The 21,754-nt window shown below is 43.1% G+C and overlaps 1 protein-coding gene across 3 annotated transcripts; it reads left to right on the top strand.

Moving 5' to 3' along the window:
- Positions 1-87: 87 nt before the first annotated feature.
- On the top strand, positions 88-17,367 carry LOC102056962 (heat shock factor protein 3). Of its 3 annotated transcripts, XM_055727821.1 has the most exons (13): positions 89-267; positions 1,453-1,561; positions 3,214-3,341; positions 6,762-6,886; positions 7,765-7,840; positions 8,573-8,634; positions 9,098-9,179; positions 9,462-9,595; positions 10,415-10,660; positions 11,829-11,934; positions 13,062-13,127; positions 14,288-14,354; positions 14,936-17,367. In XM_055727821.1, exons 1-13 carry the CDS (start codon positions 157-159, stop codon positions 15,265-15,267), a joined length of 1,644 nt encoding a protein of 547 aa, XP_055583796.1. In that variant the 5' UTR covers positions 89-156; the 3' UTR covers positions 15,268-17,367. The 3 variants fall into 3 exon arrangements, with proteins under 3 accessions (XP_055583798.1, XP_055583797.1, XP_055583796.1); XM_055727823.1 differs by lacking the exon at positions 10,415-10,660 and having other exon boundaries at positions 88-267; XM_055727822.1 differs by lacking the exons at positions 6,762-6,886; positions 7,765-7,840 and having other exon boundaries at positions 88-267.
- Positions 17,368-21,754: the final 4,387 nt, after the last annotated feature.

Raw genomic sequence — 21,754 nt, forward strand, 5'->3', positions numbered from 1 at the left:
AGTCGCCGGGCCGGGCGGCGAGGGGGCGGGGCCAGGGGTCGTGCACCAATCAGCGGGCTCCCCGCGCCGGAGGCCCCGCCCTGCGTAGCGTCACGATCGCCGCTGCCTGCCCCGCCCGCCCTGGCCCGTTGCACGGGAGCGCGGCCCGGCCCGAGGATGAGGGAAGGGCCGGCGCTGGCCGGTGCGCCTCCGGTGCCCGGCTTCCTGGCCAAGCTCTGGGCGCTGGTGGAGGACCCACAGAGCGACGATGTCATCTGCTGGAGCCGGGTGAGGTGGCCCGCGGGGCCGTGGCCCGGCCGGGCGCTGCTTGCCGGCGGGGCGCGAAGGCGGCCGCGGGGGGCGGCGGGGCCGGCCGGGGTGTGCCGGACGCGCCGGGCCGCAGCGGCGGGGCCGGGCGGGTAGCGCGGGGGGGGCGGCCCCGCTGCGGGGAGCGGGACCTAGGCTGGCGGCAGGGGAGGGCCCTCTGTGTCCGCCCGTCCCCCCCGCAGAGGCCGGGAGCGCGTCGGGTGGCGGCGCGGCCCCCACGCCTGATCGGGCGTTGCAACGGCGCAGCGCGCCCGGGCGTGGAGATGTCAGGTGGCACCCGTTTAGCTCCGGGTGGTGGTGCTCCGTAGGAAAGACAGTGTCAGAGGTAATTAACTTTTAATTTTTGTCTCCTGAGATTGGGAAGAGCGGCCTGGCTGGCCCCGTGAGCTCTCAGGCGCAGGACGCTACACGCATGACAGGCTAGTGAGGTGTCCAGCACAAACCCCAAGTTTATTTTTGTCCCCTCTTACTCTTTAACCTGTAGGATTTTCTTCACTTTTTCCAGAGGCTTGGCCTTCACAGGGCTAAAGATGGAAAGAGACGTAGGATTTTTGTTCTCTATGTGAACAGCACAAAAATGATACAGAGACCCGCCTGGTTTCAGGAAGTTTGAACTTGATACTACAGTCAATCTGAGATGGCTTGTGTCACAGTTACCCTCGGTCACCGCTGGGTAGTGCGGTCTGAACTTTTAGTAACTGCAGTGTTGCTCTGTTATTTTTAGTGGTGACATAGTACGTACAATGGAAGAATCTCGTCAGGAGCTGGGCAGACTGATCAAAGCAGATAAAAGCCCTCCGGTGGCATGAATTCCATTGTGCTTGAGCAACATTTAGGTTTCCTGTAGACGAAGAAAGCAGCAGATACACAGGGTTTTAGAACAATATTTCTTTGGATTGAGATCAAAACCTCCAGGCTTTAAAAAAATACCCCATTCAGTAGACGTGTTCCATCCAACCATCTTTTTGGATGCAAACTTTTTAGTACAGTCCCAAGTACTCAGAAGTGCTCACGCAGACAATTCCCTCTGCAGAGTGTTTTGCCTTTCCCTGTTGTAAAAACTGTCCCTGTTGATTTTGATCTTATGAGCAACACCTTAGAAAAACTGTGCTTATTCTCTGACTGTTACTTTTGCTTATTTCCTAGAATGGTGAGAACTTCTGCATTCTGGATGAGCAGAAGTTTGCCAAGGAGCTACTCCCCAAGTACTTCAAACACAACAATATTTCCAGCTTCATACGACAACTTAACATGTGTAAGCATCAGCTGTCCTTACGTATTCTTTCTGCCAAGTTCATTGCTACTTTAAATGAACCAATTGACTTAGTGGGTCTTTCATCCCTGAAAAGTGGAATTCTGGTCTTGAGCTTGCTTTGCAAAAGAGAAGAATGACAGCAGAGCTTGGCTTAGCCTTTTTTTTTCTGTGTTTCAGCTCTGAGTACTTTTGAGCAACAACTGTAAAAATATTGTTTCATGTGCTGGTACCTAAAGCTTGCATAGAGTTCAGTGCACTCCAGGGGTAGCATTAATGGTAACAACGAACGAATGTTCACCTAGAGGAGCAAAGGCTGTATCTATGCCCATGCATCTAGTATATGAAAAAAATTGCCTAGATCATGCTGTTGCCTGCATTGCTGTGTTGAAACAAGATTAGTCATGCCGATGGATCGAGCTGGACTAAATTTCTCATTGTGTTTTCTGTGGTCAACTTGTGAGCATCATGTAGCATTCTGTATGTAATGTGTACAACTTGTACAGGCAAAGAAACTGGAGTGAGGTAGTAATTCAAAGATACAGTGCAATGTGTGGGGCCACAGCACACAGCAGAAACAGCTGTTTTGCAGCAGACAGCTTGTGGGCTGAGTGAAGGTACAAACTTCATAGAAGATGGCCACCTCATTTAGTATTGCAATTCAGAGTAAGGAGGAGGAGTCTCTGTCCTTGCCCACTAGGTTTGCCTAGTCTCTCTAGCTGGTGCCTATTTAGATACTGTCAGACATGATAGAGAAAGCATACATTTAGCCTCTTGACACAGGGTGGATGCTGTTGTTTGTGTCAAGTGTTGAGACTCCATCACTTGAGTGTCAAAGGATAATGCAAACAAACAATTGTCAATTGCCTTGTAGCAAGGATAAACACTAAAATGCAAATATTGCTATGAGAGATGCAATGCGATGGCAGCCTCCTTTTCCTGCTGGACCTATACTAGCTTCAAGTAAAGTTTTCTAATCATAGTGCAGTGAAACTGAAATACATTAACTATGTTACAAACTTGAAGGAGGAGAGGGATGGAGCGGTCTGTCAGCTGTATTTTGCGTCTACTCTGTAGTACTTGAAGCAGTGACAGAAACAAAGCCAGCAATGTCTTACTTCATGGAGGCAGTCTGGTGTGGAGAAAGTACTCCGCGTGTGTGCGTTTGCATAGGCTGAGAACTAACTTCTCTTCCTTACTTTATTCTGTAGACCCTGGTGGTACATGACAGCATTTGTTTTGATATGTGGTTGTCTGGGATTATAGGCACGAAAGGGAAGGTGCGCCATTCCTCTGCTTCCACTGGGACAAAATTGTATTCAGGATGTCTTAATACATCTCACTTCTAACTAACTGTGTTTATTTGGACTTCACTGTCTTGCTTGCAGACATAGCTGACTTCTGCCATGCATGCTGTTCGTACAGCCTGCAAGGTCATTTGATGGCATTGTGCATGTGTTCTCTAGCTGTTGAAGATCAGAGCAGTCAAATCATTCAGCACCACGAAGAAAAGCTACTTTGGCTATTTTTCATAGTTTCTGCTCCCAGTAACTAGTGCTGTAGGTATTTCAGTAGCCTTGAGGTTTTCTTTAGCTATGTGTTTTAACACTCAGCTTTGCACTGAAAGAAATGACTTATTTAATACCTCTCCACAGATGGTTTCAGGAAGGTGATTGCTCTGGAGAATGGTATGATCACAGCAGAGAAGAGCTCAGTCATTGAGTTCCAGCACCCTTTCTTCAAGCAAGGGAAGGCACATTTACTGGAAAACATCAAGCGCAAGGTACAGTCTAAGCATGAATACGTGAATACTTCACTTTGTTATGAAAAGTAGCTTATCAAGAGCATCTCCATGGGTTTCAGACACTTCACAGCCAATAAATTCCATGGGAACCAAGGTTGTGCATCATGATGCAACCCTTTGTAACTCCTTCCTGAGTGCCAGGCTAATCCTTGGTTTGGCCTCCTCCTGCCAGCTCTTAGACAAAACACACCCTGCAGTTATTTAGCAACTAGAGTAGGAACACATTCTTCATAGCTGTCAGATTAGAGCCCTTTTTCCGCAGAGAGTTTATGTACCCAATTATAGTTTAGCATGGTCTTCCATTCTGCCATCACAGCAGAGTTGGAAAGAGTCACAAAGTAAAAGAAGTAAAAGAAAATACATTCCCTTTTCGTGCTCATTGAAAATTAGCAAGGGCATAGGTAATCAGTTCATTTGGGTGAGTTTGCATAAATTACATTGTTCCTCCAAAGCTATGTTGCCACTAAGCTACATTTTTATTAGCGCTTTTCAGTTTTCTTTTGTACATTCAGGACTTGCCTAACCTGTTTCTGCACCGGTATTTACCCTCTGTTGGCACATTACAGCCCATAATATCCTGGCTACCAGGGAAAGAGCATATTGTGATACATCATGTTGACATTTGAACTGCAAAATCTTTTCTTTAGAATGTCATAATGTGGTAGCTACATTACCCAAGTTAATAAAAGCACAAGGGTAGGCTTGAGAGTCACAATTGTGTTTTGATTGATTCTTCACTGAGCTGTCTCTGCTCAGAATCACAATTGATTAAATATAGTTGTACAGTTGCTTCTCTGACTCAGGCCTGTGCTCTTCCCAGATGCTGTAATCGCTGACTTGTCTTGGCTTGCACACCTTGCTTGCTGGTATGGGGCTGCCAGCTGATGATGTTGTGCATGGCTCCATGTATCCCAGGAGTGTTGCACTGGGTGGAGTATTCTCGATGGAAAGACAAAAGGACTAACTCTAGTTAGTGCCAAGCACATTCATATGAAACTTTTAAATAGAGTGGTGAAACGTATTCTTTGTTGTGCAGGAAATGTTAGTGATTTTTTTGGAAAATGTGCATTAGTTTTTCTTGCTCTTTTATTGTGTCCTGATTTCAGCTGGCATGGAGTTAATTTTCTTCTCAGTAGCTGGTGCAGTGCTGTGGTTTGGATTGGCTTGAGAACAGCATTGATAGCACACTGATGGTTTTGGTTGTTGCTGGGTAATTAATGTTTATACAAAGTCAAGGACTTTTCAGTTTCTTAGGCATTGCCAGGGAGAAGGCTGGAGGGGCACAAGAAGCTGGGAGGGGACACAGCCAGGACGGTTGATCCCAGCTGGCCAAAGGAATAATTCCATACCTTAGAATGTCATACTCGGTATATAGACTGAGGGGAGTTGGCTGGGCGGGTGGGATTGGTGCAGGGGGAGTGGCTGGGCATTGCTCAGTGAGTGGTGAGCAATTGTGCATCACTTGGGGTTTTTTATCCCTTCCCTTTGGATTTTATTCCTCTCCCCTTCTCCCTCCTTTTCATTATAATTGTCGTTATTATTGGGGATTTCTTTATTTTATTTTAATTTTTAAATTGGTCTTATCTCAACCCTCAAGTTTTACATTCCTTCCTGGTTCTCCTCCCCATCCCTCAGTGGGACCGGGGCAGGAGGGTGGAAGTGAGCAAGCAAGCAGCTGCATGGCACTTAGTTACCAGCTGGGGTTAAACCACGACATACTGTCTGGACTGGAACAGAGTCATAGTTCAGCACTTGCTGTAAACTGGATTTCAAGCCTCTAACAGGACTGCCGGTTTGGATGCAGGACTTCCTTTATGTACTGCCTTTTACTGTTAGCTCTGCTCGTGTGCTTCAGTCTTGACACCCTTATTATCTAGTTAGAGACTCTGAAGACAGCAACTCCTTGCACTTGGGCAGAATGTTTTAGTTTAGCCCTTTTCTTTAGAGGCAGGCTAACTGCATTTGAAATTTCCACCTGCGGTCTGCATCTTTTACGTGTCTTCCCCATGGAGAGGTGGCATGCTGAAGAGAAATCAGATGACCATGAATTTTGTTTGGGATACAGCTTGTGTACCTTAGCATAAGGTATTATCTGCAATGAAACGTCTAAAAATGTAGACAGAGAGGAGAACTGTCAGGCCGTTCAGTCCATCCTTTGTAATACTGGATTATGTGAAGAAGGCAGGTAGTTATTTCTGTGGAGTGATTACATAACAGGTATGTTCTGTTTCATCATGAGGTGATGTGATATTATTTTATAAGACCATAAGTCCATTTCTGGCCATCACGTTCTCCTTTAAAAAAAGGGTCTGTGAGCCTACCTGCAGGGAATTTATCCAGCACTTCAGCAGGCTGATCCTGGATGCTTTCACCTCCCCTTTGGAATTTAATAGAATAATAAGAAAAACCACAGCAAGCAGTAGGTTGGCTGGGATGTCTGGTGGGTTTCTGGTGCAGCTCTGTGTGGTCAGTTACGGCCAGTATTTGGCTAAATGTTTTTTAAAATTTTGCCCACAAACCTGGGCATGTCATTCAGACGTATGATGCACCAGACCTGTCTTTTTCAAAATCCTGAGTTGTGCGTTAGCCATCAGTGCCACCACTTCAGAGAGAGTTGCTGAAGGAATTGGAAGATTTTTAATATGGAAGTGTGGAGAGGAGAGGGTGAGCTTTGTGCTTTCTGATGACTCTTTCACCATCGTCTGAGGAGGTGGCGTTCATGGATTCTTCTTGGGCAGAGAAGCAGTTTGGACTCATGACTTTCTGGAGACAAGTCTACATAATTTTGGAATGTCACTGAGCAGAGAGGTAATAAAGGAAACACTAATATGTGAATCTGCAATTCAGGTGGTGTGGGACAAATTTTCAAATCGAGTAGGATGCATCTAATTAGACACCTCCTCCTCGCTCCCCCAGTAACTTAATGGAAATTTATTACTCTTGTGATGGCAGATTTACCCACACGTAAAAGGAATATGACCATCTTGGTCTTGCTCCACTATCAAGGCTAAATGCCATTGTTTTTAGCTGGTGTCTTAGTGTTGGACACAGAGGGCAAGCTGTCACCAGACCTGTCAGAGAACCCCCTAAGGAAGGCTGTTTTCAGTCAGCAGTAGGTTTTTATCATGAATTAAAACAGTGAATCTGCTGTCTACATGTACAAAGTGCTAATCTCACGTTTTCATTGACATTTTGTTTTTTCACACGTTGTAGGACTGTCCTAAGGACTGCCGTCTATAGCAATTGCAGTGTCTTGTGATCCATAAAAGCAATAGCGTTACCTAGTCTTTTAGTAGAGCTTGTACCTGTTCTTCTACAGACTAAGAACACTGGTCCTGCAGAAAGGAGTATGCAAGGCAACGTTTGTAGTAAAACATCTATAACCTGGTCCCATTTTAGGTATCTGCAGTAAGAACTGAGGACCTCAAGGTCTGTACGGAGGATTTGCACAAAGTACTCTCTGAAGTCCAGGAAATGAGAGAGCAGCAGAACAACATGGATGTCAGATTGGCTAACATGAAGAGGTAGACTCTGAGGCACTTACACGTTTAATGTTGCTTATATCTAATGGAACTTGACTGTAAATGTGGGTTTCATTTGAACTGGACTTTTTTTTTTTTCCTAAGAATCACTATTCCACCCCACAAAACATTCTGAATCTTGTTTGTGTTTATAATGCAGTTACAGACCAGAGATTAAGACTGGGAGTTTGTTGACTATCTTGAGATTTCATTTTGGTTGCTGTCACCTGTGGTAGATTTTTAGGGCTATCAAAGCATTTCCTTTTCTAAACACAAAACAGGGTGATGTAGATGCAGTGAGGGAGAATTAAGTCTTTGGTTTTCTTTCTATTTGGAAGTGTATTTTGCACATCGTCATCTCTGTTCCCTCAGATCCTTTTTGAACTGGCACTGGTAATTCATTCAGATCATTGGTATGCAAGCAAGTATCAACCAAAGTTCAGGAGATACTATCACGCCATACCCTCTGTTCCTTTAAAAAAAAAAACAACCAACCAACAAAAAAAATACCCAAACCCTTCAAACACAAAGTGTGAAACTGTTCTGAGGTGGTCTGTTACATGCAGCCTGTTTCCAAACACCAGGTCTTTATTCTAAGGCTTTGAGGCTTTGAAGGAGTACCTCAGATGAAGATTGTTGGTGGAGCAGTGGAGGATGAGAATGTCCTTATTAGTGACTGTTTGGTCCTGCCTGATGGAAAATGGAGTTAATTTAACACAGAGTTTATAGTAGTGGATCAGATTAACTGATTGTTAGTTATCCATGGAAGGAATGTTGCCATTGGTCCTGCAAGGTGCTGTGAAAGTTTGAAAGGTGTAAAACTAAAGCATATGAAGTAAACTCTGTTCATCCTCTGTCTTCTGATTTATTCTGCATTGCAGAGAAAATAAGGCCCTGTGGAAAGAAGTGGCAGTTCTAAGGCAGAAGCACAGTCAACAACAGAAGCTGCTGTCTAAGGTACCATTGCAGCATCTTCAGTGCTACCATCCTTATTCCTGCCTCTGTGATACCTGATGGCATTCTTTGCTTATGTAGAATGACAAATGACACAGAGCTGAACAGGCTATATTAATACAGCATACATAAAATGTTCACAGTTCCTGAGTGTCCTAGAAGTAGCACGGCAAAGAACCATGAGCAGAGTACTAAGGAAAAGTCATAGTAAAAAGGATTTCAGTGGGTTTGAATTCTCAGTGAATCTTATCTGGAGAGAAATCGGTAAATCAAGCTGACCTCGAGTAAATGTGGGGCTGGAGGGCAGAGCATAGCAACCGGAGCCTAAAACAAAAGATGGCAGGGACATGGAATGGAGTCTGTGAAAGATCTTGGATCAAGACAGACTTAGACCGCTCAAGAAGTCAACTTGGAACCCAGAAACTATAGGAATTTCTGTACTGGAACAAATTTTCTCTGGTTTAACCCTCAGCTGTTTCTGGTCTGGAATCCTCTAGTGACTTGAGGTGTTGTATTACATTTTTTTAAAAACCAAAACTGTCCAAGTGGGTTTATCTTTCAATGATATTTGTAACTATCATTTTGGGGTTTAAGACATGAATACAAACGGATTTTTAATTTACCTATTAACTTCAGTCACATAACTGCATAATTTTGTAGTAAAATATGAATTAATAATTTAATGTTAGGATTACTGTGCTGACCACTTACTATTTTTTTGTTTTTCCTTTTTAGATTCTTCAATTTATACTAAGTTTGATGCGAGGAAATTATATTGTTGGGGTCAAAAGAAAGAGGTAATTACTGGATAGGTCACAAAACAGCATCAGATGTGAATTAGAGGTATAAATCAGCTTCTGGAAGCAAGATAATTTTCTTAAAGTGGATGAAGAACATTTTTATCACTTGTATATTCACACTTGAGAAAGCTGATGGAAGTGGAATAAAGCATAGAATAAAGATTTCCTCTTTTTTGTCACTAAAAAAATGGGGGGAAAGAGAATATATACACACTTTAAATTTTGAAGGGCACAATTGTCAGAAATGGTAACTCTTTCAAAATGTTCAAATGTGACTTACTCAAAAGAAAAAGCGTGTTTAGAATGCAGCCTGCCTGCAGTAAACTTTACTGAAAAACATTTCCAAACGCCAGTTTTCTTAGAAGTAGGAGAATGATGGCTCTTACCCTTGCTGCATGTATTTGACATAGCTACAGCTTTTGACTGTGCAACCATATACTAAAGCCGTGTTTTATCTTAGGTCTCTAACAGATGCCGCAGGTGCTTCACCTTCCAAATACAGCCGTCAGTATGTTCGCATACCCGTGGAGAGTGGCCAAGCAGTAAGTCTTCCCGGGGAAAGAGACAGTGGGTTGGACAGGGTGATGTACAGTGGTCTCAAAGTCTCCCTTGTAACTATTAATACCCTAATCTTATAATCCAGTGCACTCCATTTTGAAATGGGCAGCTTTATTAAGCATTGCTCTGTCTGTGAAATCATGCAAATCACTGCAGCTCATCAAAGATGAAATTGAACAGGAAAGAGAATCTGCGAGAAGAATGGAGCTTCAACATCAAAAAAAGTCAGACCTTTTGGTTTACTTACTGTTTGCTGTATCCTGCAGATGGGTTTTTCTGAACATAATGCAGATGATGAGGATGGAAATGGTACTGGTCTCATCATTCGAGATATCACTGATACCCTGGAAAATGCCACCGATGGTCTCCTTGCTGTGGCACACACAAGTGACAGAGCCAGGTACGTTCAAAGGACGTGGAAGTATTTATGCCCGAGTTGTTAACCAGGTGGTTATATTAGTGTAAGTGATCTGTGTGAATTCTGGGAAACAGCCTATTTGCACATGACAGGTCTGTTTGTAGGCTGTCTTTTTTTACAGCATATAGCATTGGTCATGGTCAGCAGAGCTTTTTAAGAGCTTGTGTCTCTTCAGGAGTGCCTGAAGGCCTGTCAGGCTGATTGGTGCTTGAAGTTCAATTTGCTGAGGCTTTTCTGTCTATTCAACAAGTAAGCACATATTTTTTCACCAAACAGGGACCTGGAAGCATATATGGGTTACTAATAAACAATCTAAAATGTATATGGGTTGCTAATAAACAAATCAAGATGTTTTGTCTCCAGTTTCAGTACTACTGTCTCTAATACTATGCTAAGCATATCTGAAGGGGAGGCATTCTTTTGTGTGGCATCATATTCTTGTGAAAACCCATTTAGTTGTTAACATTTAGAGTGAAATATGGACCAGTTCAGGATCTTTTATTTCCAGAGACACAAGGTTAGGAGTTTCCTCCAACCTGATTTCCATATGCAATTTCACTGCTTTTGGTCTGGCAAAATGGGGTCTTTTGCTCTGTTACATGCTATCTGTATAACCTGTAACAAGAGATGCTTCATCTGCCTTTAGGAAGGCACTTCTTTTTCTAGAGATGAGTTGGTTGTTTAAACTCTTGACTGGCTTGACCTTATTAGGTATTAAGATTTGAGATACTAAACTTGAAATGAGTAGTAATACGTTGATGAATTCTCCTGTGTGTTGTTTCTCTTTGGGTCGTCTTTCAGAGAGACACAGGCAGCTCTGGATCCTGGCTTACCTATTTGTCAAGTGTTGCAGTCAAATGAGTTAAATTGTGCAGAACCTATTCCACCAGTTCACATAAATGATGTCAGCAAATCCAGTGAGATAGGAAATGTTGCTGTGGAACTCCATACTCCACAACCTAATGCTCCAGAAGACCCTGTGTCAGTGATTGACTCCATCTTGAATGAGAACAATTCTGGAAACCAAAACGATCCTGTGCTGGACAGGTAGTAACTTGTTTCTGGAAACTGTTATGCTGTCATCATCTCGTGGGACCCTGTCAAGGTTTTAGAGGATGCGTTCAGCAAAATATAGGGAATTAGCTTTTTTAATGGCATTGATGAACTGAATTTTCTGCCCCTTCATTAGTAAATCTTGAAAAAGACAAGTGTTAGCATCAAAAGTGGGGCAAGCTCATCTGTCACATCTCTGAGTGAGCATGCCAGACTTGGGATACATCAGTCTGAGGACTGGTGGGGTCAGTCTGTCACAGCAGCCCTTGTAATGCTAACTGCTGGCACTGCCACGTGCTGCCAAGCCACAGATCCAGGGGAGTGACTTCAGGAGGACCCTGTGCACTGCTTTGTTTCTGAGAGCTGAATATGGATTTGTATCAGTGGTAGTGGCCCCTGAGCTTTATCAGTGCCGTCATTTCTGTGGCTGCAGCATGAGCTGGATCAAGGAACAAAATTAAGTTCTTCCTCCTGATAGCTCTTCTGCTGTGGTTAACTTCAGGTGGGAAGTATGGAGATGATGTGTCACAGCACTTGGCGTAATCTGCAGGCCCTGTGGTACCTTACCTCGCTGGCATCGCAGCATGTGGGCGATGCCTTGGAACTGTCTGTTGCTCATAGCAGGGTGTTCCAGTATCAGAGGTGGCTTGCAGCACAGCGAGAAGCTCAGTACTGGTGCCACGCATGAAGCTTCCTTACAATTTAATTCACTGTCCCTTGCATCCTGCCCACCGTCCTTGAAAATGGTGTACAATTTGGCAACAATCTGATGTTTCAAAATCGGTAGTGTTCATTCAGATTTGAAATATTTCCAGCCCTTTGCTTATCATTTATTGCCCCCAGGTGAAAGCCATCAGACCTTAGTTTAAACAGATACTGTTATATAGTCTGGGATCTGAAAACATTCAAAAGATATTAAAAAGAAGGAGGAAGCAGGCATGGAAGGAGGAACTGCTTTTCGATATGATAGCTATTATTACACTTGTTGTTCAGATAGTCTTCCTTGTACCTGTCCTTCAAAGATTTGGACTGTGCTACAGGAATGCAGTTTCATTCATTTACATTAAGCTATTCTGTGTTGTTAGCAACCTGCTTTGTGGGGCAAAAGAAGGTCATGACTGCCAACTGTTTCTTACAGTACTATATGATTTTGTCTTTTTAGAGAAGAAATTCAGGATTTTCTTAATTGCATTGATGCCAGCCTTGAAGAGCTTCAAGCAATGTTATCTGGGAAGCAGTATAACTTTGGTTCTGAAGCTTTCAGTGATGTGAGTGTTTCCGCAATTTTTTTCTGATTTCTGAAAAATACTGATGAGGTTGCATCGTGACATTTTACTGGTTTATTCCATGTTGTCAATGGGCAAAATGCGGGGAAATCCCGAAAAGCAAATCGTTATGGATGGAATGGTACGTAGTCATTCTAGATATCTAACAATGTACAAGGTAACATTGAGAGCCCTTTTCAGTTCATAAAGTATTTCTGTTCTACATAACTCAAGGGTGGGGGGAGGAAAAAATTTGATCCACTTCTTCTCAAGCCTTGTCACATATCATCACATCCTGATTATGTGTTTGATTATGCATTATGACATGGAATGTGTGGTGGGTTGACCTTGGCTGGATGCCAGGTGACCACCAAGCAGTTCTATCACTCCCCTCAGCAGAATGAGGAGGAGAAAATAAGATGGGGAAAAAAACCCTGTGGGTCAAGATAAAGGCAGTTTAATGAAGCAATAGCAAAAAGTTGCACACGTGGAACAAAAGATGTTACTCTCTACTTCCCCTCAGCAGGCAATTTTCAGCCACTTTCCAAGCAGCAGAGCTTCAGTACCTGTAGCGGTTGCTCCAGAAGACGAACGTCGTAAATAACAAATACCCGCCGCTCCCTTGCTCCTCCATTCTCTTAGCTTTTATTTCTAAGCAGATATCATGTGGTATGGAATGTCCCTTTGGTCACTTTTGGTCAGCTGTCCTGGCTATGCCCACTCCCAGATCTTCCCCCCGCCAGCCTACTGGTGGGGGGGAAGATCGGAGAGACAGCCCACAGTGCTGTGCAGCACTGCTCAGCCATGTAGCCAAAGCCCTGGTGTGTTCTCCTTTCTAGCTACCAATACAAGCACAGCACTGTGAGGGTGCTTTGGGGCTCAGCCATACCCAATACAGAATGAAACTGAGCCATATACCTGGCATCACTGGGAAATACGGTGTCCTTTTCTCCTGTGACCTCAGTTTACTGCCACTGGATGAAAGGATCTTGCTGTAGGCCTGTGGAGGAGCCTTCCCTGGGCTTGAGTGGATGGAGTGGTGTGCTGGATCCTGCTGTCCTTTCAGGAGCTCTCAGAAGTTTTGTTTTAAGGGCCTTATTATATGACATATGGTCTGTTTTTATTTTCAGACACTTAATCCTGAGCTGCCAGCCCTGGATATGAACTTGATGGAAACTTCCTCTGGTATGGAAAATGTAAGAGTAAGATTTGCTTCTATGATAGGGAGTGTTAATACGATATTGAGAGCTGAGTTGTGACTGATGCAGTTTGAGGGGAGGGACTGGATTGATGGCACGGGGTGAAACTGCCATTTTATCTAGTCATGCTGACTTAATGTTTTCTGTTATCACAGCTGGCATATATGACTTTAAGAGAGTTCTCAAGGTAACCTCAAGTCTTACGTTCCTAGCTGCAGTAATACACACTCAGTGGGCTGATTTAAACTGCCACTTCACTTTGAATAATGTGTTCTTTGCTTTCTGGATAAAACCGAGAACATAAGGAAGAGGGAAACAAACTAGTGTCTGTTTGACCAACTGTCTATGTTGAGGATTTCTTTTACTCCTGTTACTTCTGTACTTTCTGTTTAGAATGAGGAGGCTAGAAAATCTTGTCGTCTTTTGGTGTAAGCGTGTGAGAACAGCTTCTTGGCTTGTTTCTCCTAGCCTCAGGGATTCCCATGATGTCTTTCAGCCAAGTAATAACTAGGTCTGGGGTTACAGTTCAGATGAGATTGTGTGTCTTTAGTCTGTCTGAAGACCGAAGGAAAAGTTCTAAATGAAAAATGTAATGCAATATACTGTATTTATTCCGAACACAGCTGTTTGAAATTTCCTCAGAGGACATACAAAAGTTCAGTGCAAATTTATTTCTCCTGGTCTGGTTCCTAAAATTGACTCATGTTTTAAAAAAGCCTTGCAAGTGTCATTTATTTTGTAGTCCTGAAATAATACTTCAACTAGGACTTCCCAGTCATAAGAGCTTAGACTACAACTGGGGTTAAATGCAGCTGTGTTCAAGCAGTGCTTGCAAAATTTAACACATGATTTCATCAATATAATTATTCCAACAAGACAGACTTTAATAAAAGCTTCTGGTTTGGGAGGTAAAATTGATATTTCCTAGTCAGAAGCTTGTTTGGCTTTAGTAAGTTAAGTTTGTATTTCACTGTGCCATCTTCTGAGAGCTGCTGCTTGCTGGCCCTCATGTGCAACAGTGGGCTCATTGGTCAGCTGTTGCGTTTCTCTTCCCTCCTCCTTTTACCTTTAATTTTGTTAACCAATCAGTGAAGACTTGGATTTTGTTGTTATTGTTGTTAAGCATTCTGTCTTATTCTCTGTCCGTTTTGCTTCAGATTGCAAACTTGGCAGAGAGCACCGAAGATCTGGGAGCAAGTGAGAGAGAAACAGCAGGAAGCAAAGGTGAGCAAGAAGGAACACTGAGAGCTGTGACGGCTCCAAACTCTTCCAAAACTGTGTTTTGAAATGGAATTTTTGTAGCCTGTGTATGGTTTATCTCCTTCTTTGGTCTGGACTTAAAATTTTTGTGAAGGCTGGGATGTTTCTCTGATCTTGGTGAAGCTGTGCCTCAGTCTTAAGAGGCCCCATCCTATGCCCCACGTTGGTGTTAACCACTTCATTTCTGTTATACGTGACAGAGTGCCACAATAGGGAGCAGAATTGCAAACATCCGTGTGGAAGTATCTCTCCTATACGGGCTGCAGCCCCCACACATGCAGTGCTACTCATTACTACTTCAGTGTTGCCATTGCACGCCATGTGTATTAGGGGCTTGGAGTGTGCTTCAGGTACTGATCTTAACCAACGCAGGAGCCTTCACTCCACTCTTGTAGCTGTGGAGGTAGTCTGTCAGAGCTCAGCTGTATGGTTTACTTTAGCAAACCAAGTTTTGAAGCAGCCTCTCCAGTTTTCCATGTCTTGAATAGAAGCCTTCACTTATGTGACACAGGAGCCTGGAGTTTAAACTGTTTGTTTTCCCTTAGATATGCAGCTGATACAGTACAGGGCCAATCCTCTGCTTTCATTATTTGAAGAAGTACCTTCAAGTGAAGCTGCGGGGAAGACAGAGGATCTGAAAGACCTGCTGCTGCCCTCCCTGGAGGAGAAAACTGCTGTTCATTCTCCATCAGGTAGTGGAACTGTCTTGCCACTAGCAGCTCCAGTAAGCCAGGCTGAGCCTCTGGACACTCTGGGAATGGGTGATCCACCTCTCCTCTCAGAAGATGGGAATGGAGAATATAAACTGTTTCCACTCTTGCTCCTCAGTCCTGTTGCTAACTTCATAGAAGACGCTTCTGAGATAGAAACTTCTTGAACTTACGTAACATCTGTAACTGGCTTAGTGAGGTGACACAGACAACAAAGAAATGGATCCACGAGAAGTTTGACTTCCCTCCTTACCTGCTTCCTGGGTGCCATATTCTGTATAGGCAAAAGAAAGTTCTCTTTCTACAAGCAAAGAGCACATCTGGAAAAACTGAGAACAAGCTCAAAGCAAGAGCTGGTGAGAATGAAGGCACTGGGCGGGAGGAAGAACAACCTCCCTGTAAATGTACCGCTATGTGTTCTGTAACTTTTTATCCGATATCCTTATTGCAAGAGGAAATCTGTTTGTATCCTGTTGGTAAAGTTTGGCTGGGTTTTTTTGTTGAATTTTTGGTTTGGGATTTTTTTTTTAATTAGCTGGATAGTAATGTGGTGTGTAATATTTTAAACATGGGGTTTACTCTTTCTGAGAGCCTGTTTCAGTAGGTGGCTTGTCTACTGTTTGGAATTAAGATATTTTTTTAAAAATGTTGGTTTTAATTTGAGATTTCTTTTTTGATAGTTTATGGCTGCAATTGTTTGCATCTGCTTAGATCACTTTCGTAATCCTAGATTTGCTCCTAGGTACAGGGAACATTTTTCCTATGGAAAATTACAGTTTAACTGTGGAATATTACTTTTTAACATGCTAACACACATCCATTGCCATGGATTGTAGGTGTTGTGGTAGGAAGTGTTTGCCACCCTGCATAATGCTGATTTTTCATGCACATTGCATGGCAGTTCTTCTAGGATAACTTGCACCTAACTCACAGGTCACGTGTCCTCAGAAATTTTGAGTAGAACTGATTCGTGTCTAGCGAAGTCTAGCAGCTGCCCTTAAAATGAGAGGGGGGTAAAAAGAAAAGGAGTCATGGGGTAACTTGCATCGACATTTAAGATTTCTCTTCTGCTTGCAGTAGCTGCTTGTCTATCTGACTATATATGAACACCGGACTTCTTGCTGCATTTTCTGCTTGTGGAATGTTAAAGCTACATTAACCAGATGCATTTGAGTCCTTTGACAGTGAATTACAAAAACTAGTGCTTGTTTAATCAAAAAAATCTTTCCCTAAAATCCCTTTCTACACTGTTTTCCTAACTTCTTTGCGCAACTGTAATGTAGACATCAGGCCCTGGTGTCAGTGGAATAGCAAGTTCTCCTTCACTGATCCCCAGTTCGTAGCCCACACAAACCTGAAATTTGCTGTAGGGATACAAAGCTGCTGGGGCTAGAAGAGGCCTGGAGGCAGGTAGAAAACCCATTATATAATATCACATGATATTTCTACCAGTGCAATTACTTGAAATTTTTTTCAGTTTTAGGAATGCAGGCTACCTATGGGCTTTGTTCTCTCCAAAGTGTCTGAACTAATAAGTTTGGAGTTCTTTTGTATTCAAGAATCCAAGGTAATTTGATATTCTGAAGCCTGTTAGGTAACGCATGTTATCTATGCTGGCCTTAGTTAGATTTGTGCTTCATTGTCAAATCTTCTGCTTGCAGAGGAGGATCTTGCTACGGTGTGTGTATGTGTAATGCCTCCCCACTGTCACTTTATTCCCATGCTTGTATAACTATTCTTTACCTTGTTACCCTTCATGTTTGTATCTTTTGAATTACCTTTTGTCAAGTATGTCTTATTCTAGCTTTTTCCAGTCTTTCTTTTGCTTATTTCTTGAGACAAAAGGGCTGAATAGTCTCAAGTTTTTGTGAGTTAGAGAGAGGGAAATTAGTGAATTGCATCTCTGTCTTGGGTTCTGGTTTTGTTTTGATTTATTTTTTAATATCTTGCCAAAGGCTTCAATTTTGCCAGCAGTGCAACAGTAACTAAAACAGACTCTTCTGTGCTGTTTTGACAGCACAGTGCAGACAAGTTCTTTGAAAGACTGATCTTCTCTAACTCTTGACTTCCTGCACAGGTTAGACTGAAGTGTAGTTCCTGTTAAGGATTACTGTCGTGTTCTTGCATCATCGAGTCCTCTGATCTCAGTGCATCTCACCATCAGATATTTGATCGGATTGCATAATAGTTTTTTAATACACTTTCTCTCTTAAGAGGTTAAGTAACCAAGGCTTAAGAAAGCTGCAAATAAAAACTTGTGCATCTGAGTCTGGTCCATGAAGTGTTTATTTATGCAGGTTTCCTAAGAAAGATTGCAGTGGAAAGGGGAAAGCTGAAGAGTAAGAAAACCCCACATGCTGAAGTAATTAAACTCAAGAATTGCAAAACCCTTACTGTGTTTCTTGTATGTTCTTTTTGTGTGACTTCCTGTGTGTGCCAATACTTCCCAAACCTGTTTACTGGATTTGCTAGAAAGGAGAGCTTTAATGCTCTCTGGGGATCTACTCAGAGGAGTAGAGCTATCCTCTGAGTAATATAAGCAGTATACGTAAACACAAATAAACTGAAGCAAAAGGAAGAGTAAGAGGAAAGACAGGATGGAAACGATGAGGACCAAGTGAATGGAAACTGGATGCCCAGACATGCATTGCCAAGGTGCAGGAACCATTGGTGCCCTTTAACAACCTGGCGCAGGCAGCAAGGCTAGTCCTGGAGGATGAAATGGCATTAAGTTGGTAAGAGTCCAGAAGTTTGGGGGATACTCAGTTCCTCTGTTACCTGTTGAAAAAAAGCTTTTCATTAGTAGTTACTTTTGTTCCCAGAGCTGGAGTATTTTCCTTCATAAAAGCACCCAGTATACTCGTCTTCTTCCCCCCCACATCTCCATTTCTCCATCTCCCCCTCGCTTCTCTATAATAAGACAGATAAACTTCACCTTGGAGCTTAAACGAGTAGTTGGTGTATTTATGCATGGACACTTGCCATCTTCTCTTTCCTCTCCTTTAAAAGGAAGGTGTTAGCACCTTAAGATCACGTATCATACAGCGTTAACTTACATTTGCTAGGTTACAGCTGTTAAGGTTGGTTATCAGACAGGTCTGAGTGCCTTCTAATACTTATCTATGCCTTCTTCCCTTAGCATTACCTCTATGCTGATTTCTAGATTTATTCTGTTACTTACGCGTTTGTTTAAAAAAAGAAAAAATTAAAACCAATGACTGTTCTAGACCCATTGCCCTAGTTTCTCTGGGATTTTGCCAGTTAGTTTCAACCATGATCTGCAGTTCTCCAAGGGTGTGACCTCACACAGAGATGGTGTGAAAGGTTGTCCAGGGTCCCCACAGCTCGTTCATAACCTGTGGTCCCACATTGCAACCACGTGGATCCCAGCCTTGGCCTTGCACCTGCTGCTTCTTCTCGCTGCTGGGGCACCTGTCCCAGCTCTCCCAGTCTCGGCCTTGTGCCGCCCTGCCCGGTCTGAGCTGCCCAGCGTGCTTTGCAAAGCATGTAATAACAACCAACTACCTTGTAAATTCTGCTGTGGTTTATATCACGCTTTCCTTTTCCTTGGAAAATCCTTCATGCTTATGAAATATAAACAAGCTGGTATTGCAGCTGGGGTGGGGCACCCAGGTTGCTCTTTCCCAGCGCTCCGGCTGGCAGGATGGTGACTGAGCCCAAAGGCGGCACAAGGGCCCCCACACCTGCCAGAGGGGCACCCACCTGCCCACACAGCGCTGCCCTGTCCCAAAAAGCCATTTCTCACCGGGGCTCTGCCAGCTGTGCCAGATGTAGTGCAGCCCTGCCAGTGTTCTTCCTAGATGGCAGCAAGAAAGGCCCTCAGCTCCATAAGGTATTGATGAGAACAACATTCACTGGAGGCAACATGAGAGGGAAACCGGGAACAGCACAGATAATCTTAGCGTCACACAGATCTCTGCTCGGAGGCTAACAGGCTCTGTGGGCTGTAGGGTGGAGCTTTTTGTAGGGTTTTCCTAGAGCTAAACCACTCTATTCAAGAAGAAGGATGATTATATATATTTCATATGCTATATTTTCTACATATATATATATTATAAAATATATATATACTATATGTCAAGATAACTTGATCTTAAAGGTCTTTTCCAACCTAAATGATTCTATGGCTCTGTACGGATGTGGCCAGGGCAGCAGCCAGCAGCTATGGACAGGCTCCTCCGTTGCACACCTGCGGCGCAGCACAGCCCCAGTGGTGGGCAGAGCCAGGGGCTCGTAACCCCCTGATGTACAGCAACCTGCTGGTTAGGACTACTATGCCACTGCAACTTGATGCGTAACAAGTCTGTGCTACCCGTGACCATAATTGCTTCACTGTAATGCAAGTTTCCTTCCTCCTCAGCACCAACGCACATAGCTGCCACTTTTACTTCTTGGTTTTAGTGTCCCGTGTCTGGAGAAGGAAAGGTTCCTTTCCCTTGACTGCCACATGCTGAGAATTTACAGAACACACCCAGACATGACAAGCACAGCGTGAGAAAGTGAAAACTGCCCCTCACATGCTCCTTTCATAATTGTTTTTCATACTGCCCCAGACTAGCCCTCCCCACACAGACCATGTCAGCCTAGCCATCAATTTTTTTATCTCATATTGCTGTGTGCTTCCTAACACAGAGCTTTCCAGAGTACAAGAAAAACTTACATTCTCTCCTGAACTGTATGATGCCACCTCCTCCAGCCCACGCCCAAAATGGTTTGCTCTCTCCTAAAACAAGATTGCAGTTTTGAAAAGCAGCATCTGTGTTACCATGGTTTCCCAAGGCAGATACAGGAGATTGCTGCCAAGGGCATCTTAGCGTACAGGTGTCTGTGCTTGCATCTTATAAAGGACAACAGATTTCTCCTGCCACTGTCCCCCCCATCCAAAAACGTAAAGGTAAATGTAAATATAAGTACATAACTATACATATCTCTTTTTTTTTTCTCAAGCAGTTTGAGCTCTAGCTTCCTGGTTGGTCCGCACCCTGCTAGCGGCAGGTTCCCTTATGACTTAGTCCGAGACAATTTAGGCTTCTGGCCACCTGTCCAGCCAGCCACGTTCCCCAGGAAGGGGTTTCATTAACTTGAACTTAACATCTTCTTTTACCTTCCTTTTTTGAACCAAGTAGTATGTGAACACTGCAGCCTGCACAAGCTTTTCCTGCTTCTCCCCGTACCAGCCACCGTAGGTCAGAGCTGCATCTCACGGAAAATTTCTGATGAAGGAATACAGGGCTACAAAGGGGAGGCATGTGAAACCAGGTCCCAAAATCTCTGAATCCCTGTTGAACCTTTTTCTCAGCTTTATCAAGTAGGGTATTTTCTGAAGCATTTAGACCTTATGCACATTAGATGTCCTCTTTAATTACAGGTACAACTGCAAATGTAGTAGATGGTAAGAAACTAATTCAACAGATGATTCCCTAGGTCGTGACTGATAAACAACTGCAAGGATACAAAGATTTTCTAACCAAATAAAGGCATGAAAATTGTGTGTAGTAAAATCACCAGCTTCAGGAAAATAGAGATCAGAATGTTATAACCTGAAAAGAACCAAATTCAAATTCATACCAATAACACTGTCATAATTACATCAATCCTAATAACAAGTAGTCAAAAAAAAAATCAGACCTATATGCATATACGCTTTTAAGCACCATTGTTTTGCAGAATGAACTATCAATTACTCCAAGGTAAGGATACATGTAAAAGCAAGCAATCACAACGACAGCAAAGACCTCAAAAGAAAAGGAACAAGATAATATCAGAGCTCCCAGAGCTGTATACACAAATCTCCTGGTTTTAATGTTAAATTACATAACAACCTAGTGAAGCTTCCTACAAATAACAATGTGTAAGCCATATATAGGACTATAAGAAATACTTTTTTCCCTACATTGCCACTACTTCCGAATCAGGTACACAGCTTTGATTGCTCTGGTATCCTGTACATGCTTCTACAGGTGCAAACATTGTCTGTTACTGAAGGAGGGTTGTAATTTAGAACATGGCCTAGAATTTTGTTGACTGCATTTAATTGTTCTGGTTACTTGCATTTGAAGACTGGATATTGAATTTGGATGTAACAAGAGCACAGGGCTCATATCAATTGAGCTGAATACAATGAAGGAGAAGACATTTCTGTCGTTAGAGCAGAAAGAAAATTAGGAGCTGCAGAAGACAGAAAAAGGCATGTAAAATCCCTTGAAGATAATGTTTCGGTAGAGAGCAGATACTTCCAGACAGGTCTAGTGCTCAATTACTTAATAATACAGATTAATTATAACTAATATTACCCTTAATAATATAACATCTCATTACAGTTAAGAAGTCACAATTTCATCGTCTCAAAGGCTTTCTGTTTTAGTAACTTCCTTTTTTTCTCTCTAGGCATACAATTCTTTACTTGCCTCCAAAGCAGTCTACAGGGAGATGCAGGTGCATATGGCCCTAATCCATGCTCTTAATTGAATGCAATTAACCAATTCAACCAAGCAGCTAAATTGCCACATGGGAAAGGAGGGCCGATCTGTGACATACAGTGGGATGGTCAAATCTGGTGCCTGCAGCTCTTGGAAATTTTATTTTTTTTTTCCTTCCAGATTTGTATACATAAATTTCCCACCTCTTAAATGG

This window comes from Falco cherrug, chromosome 15 (assembly GCF_023634085.1).
Source record: "Falco cherrug isolate bFalChe1 chromosome 15, bFalChe1.pri, whole genome shotgun sequence".
NCBI lineage: Eukaryota > Metazoa > Chordata > Aves > Falconiformes > Falconidae > Falco > Falco cherrug.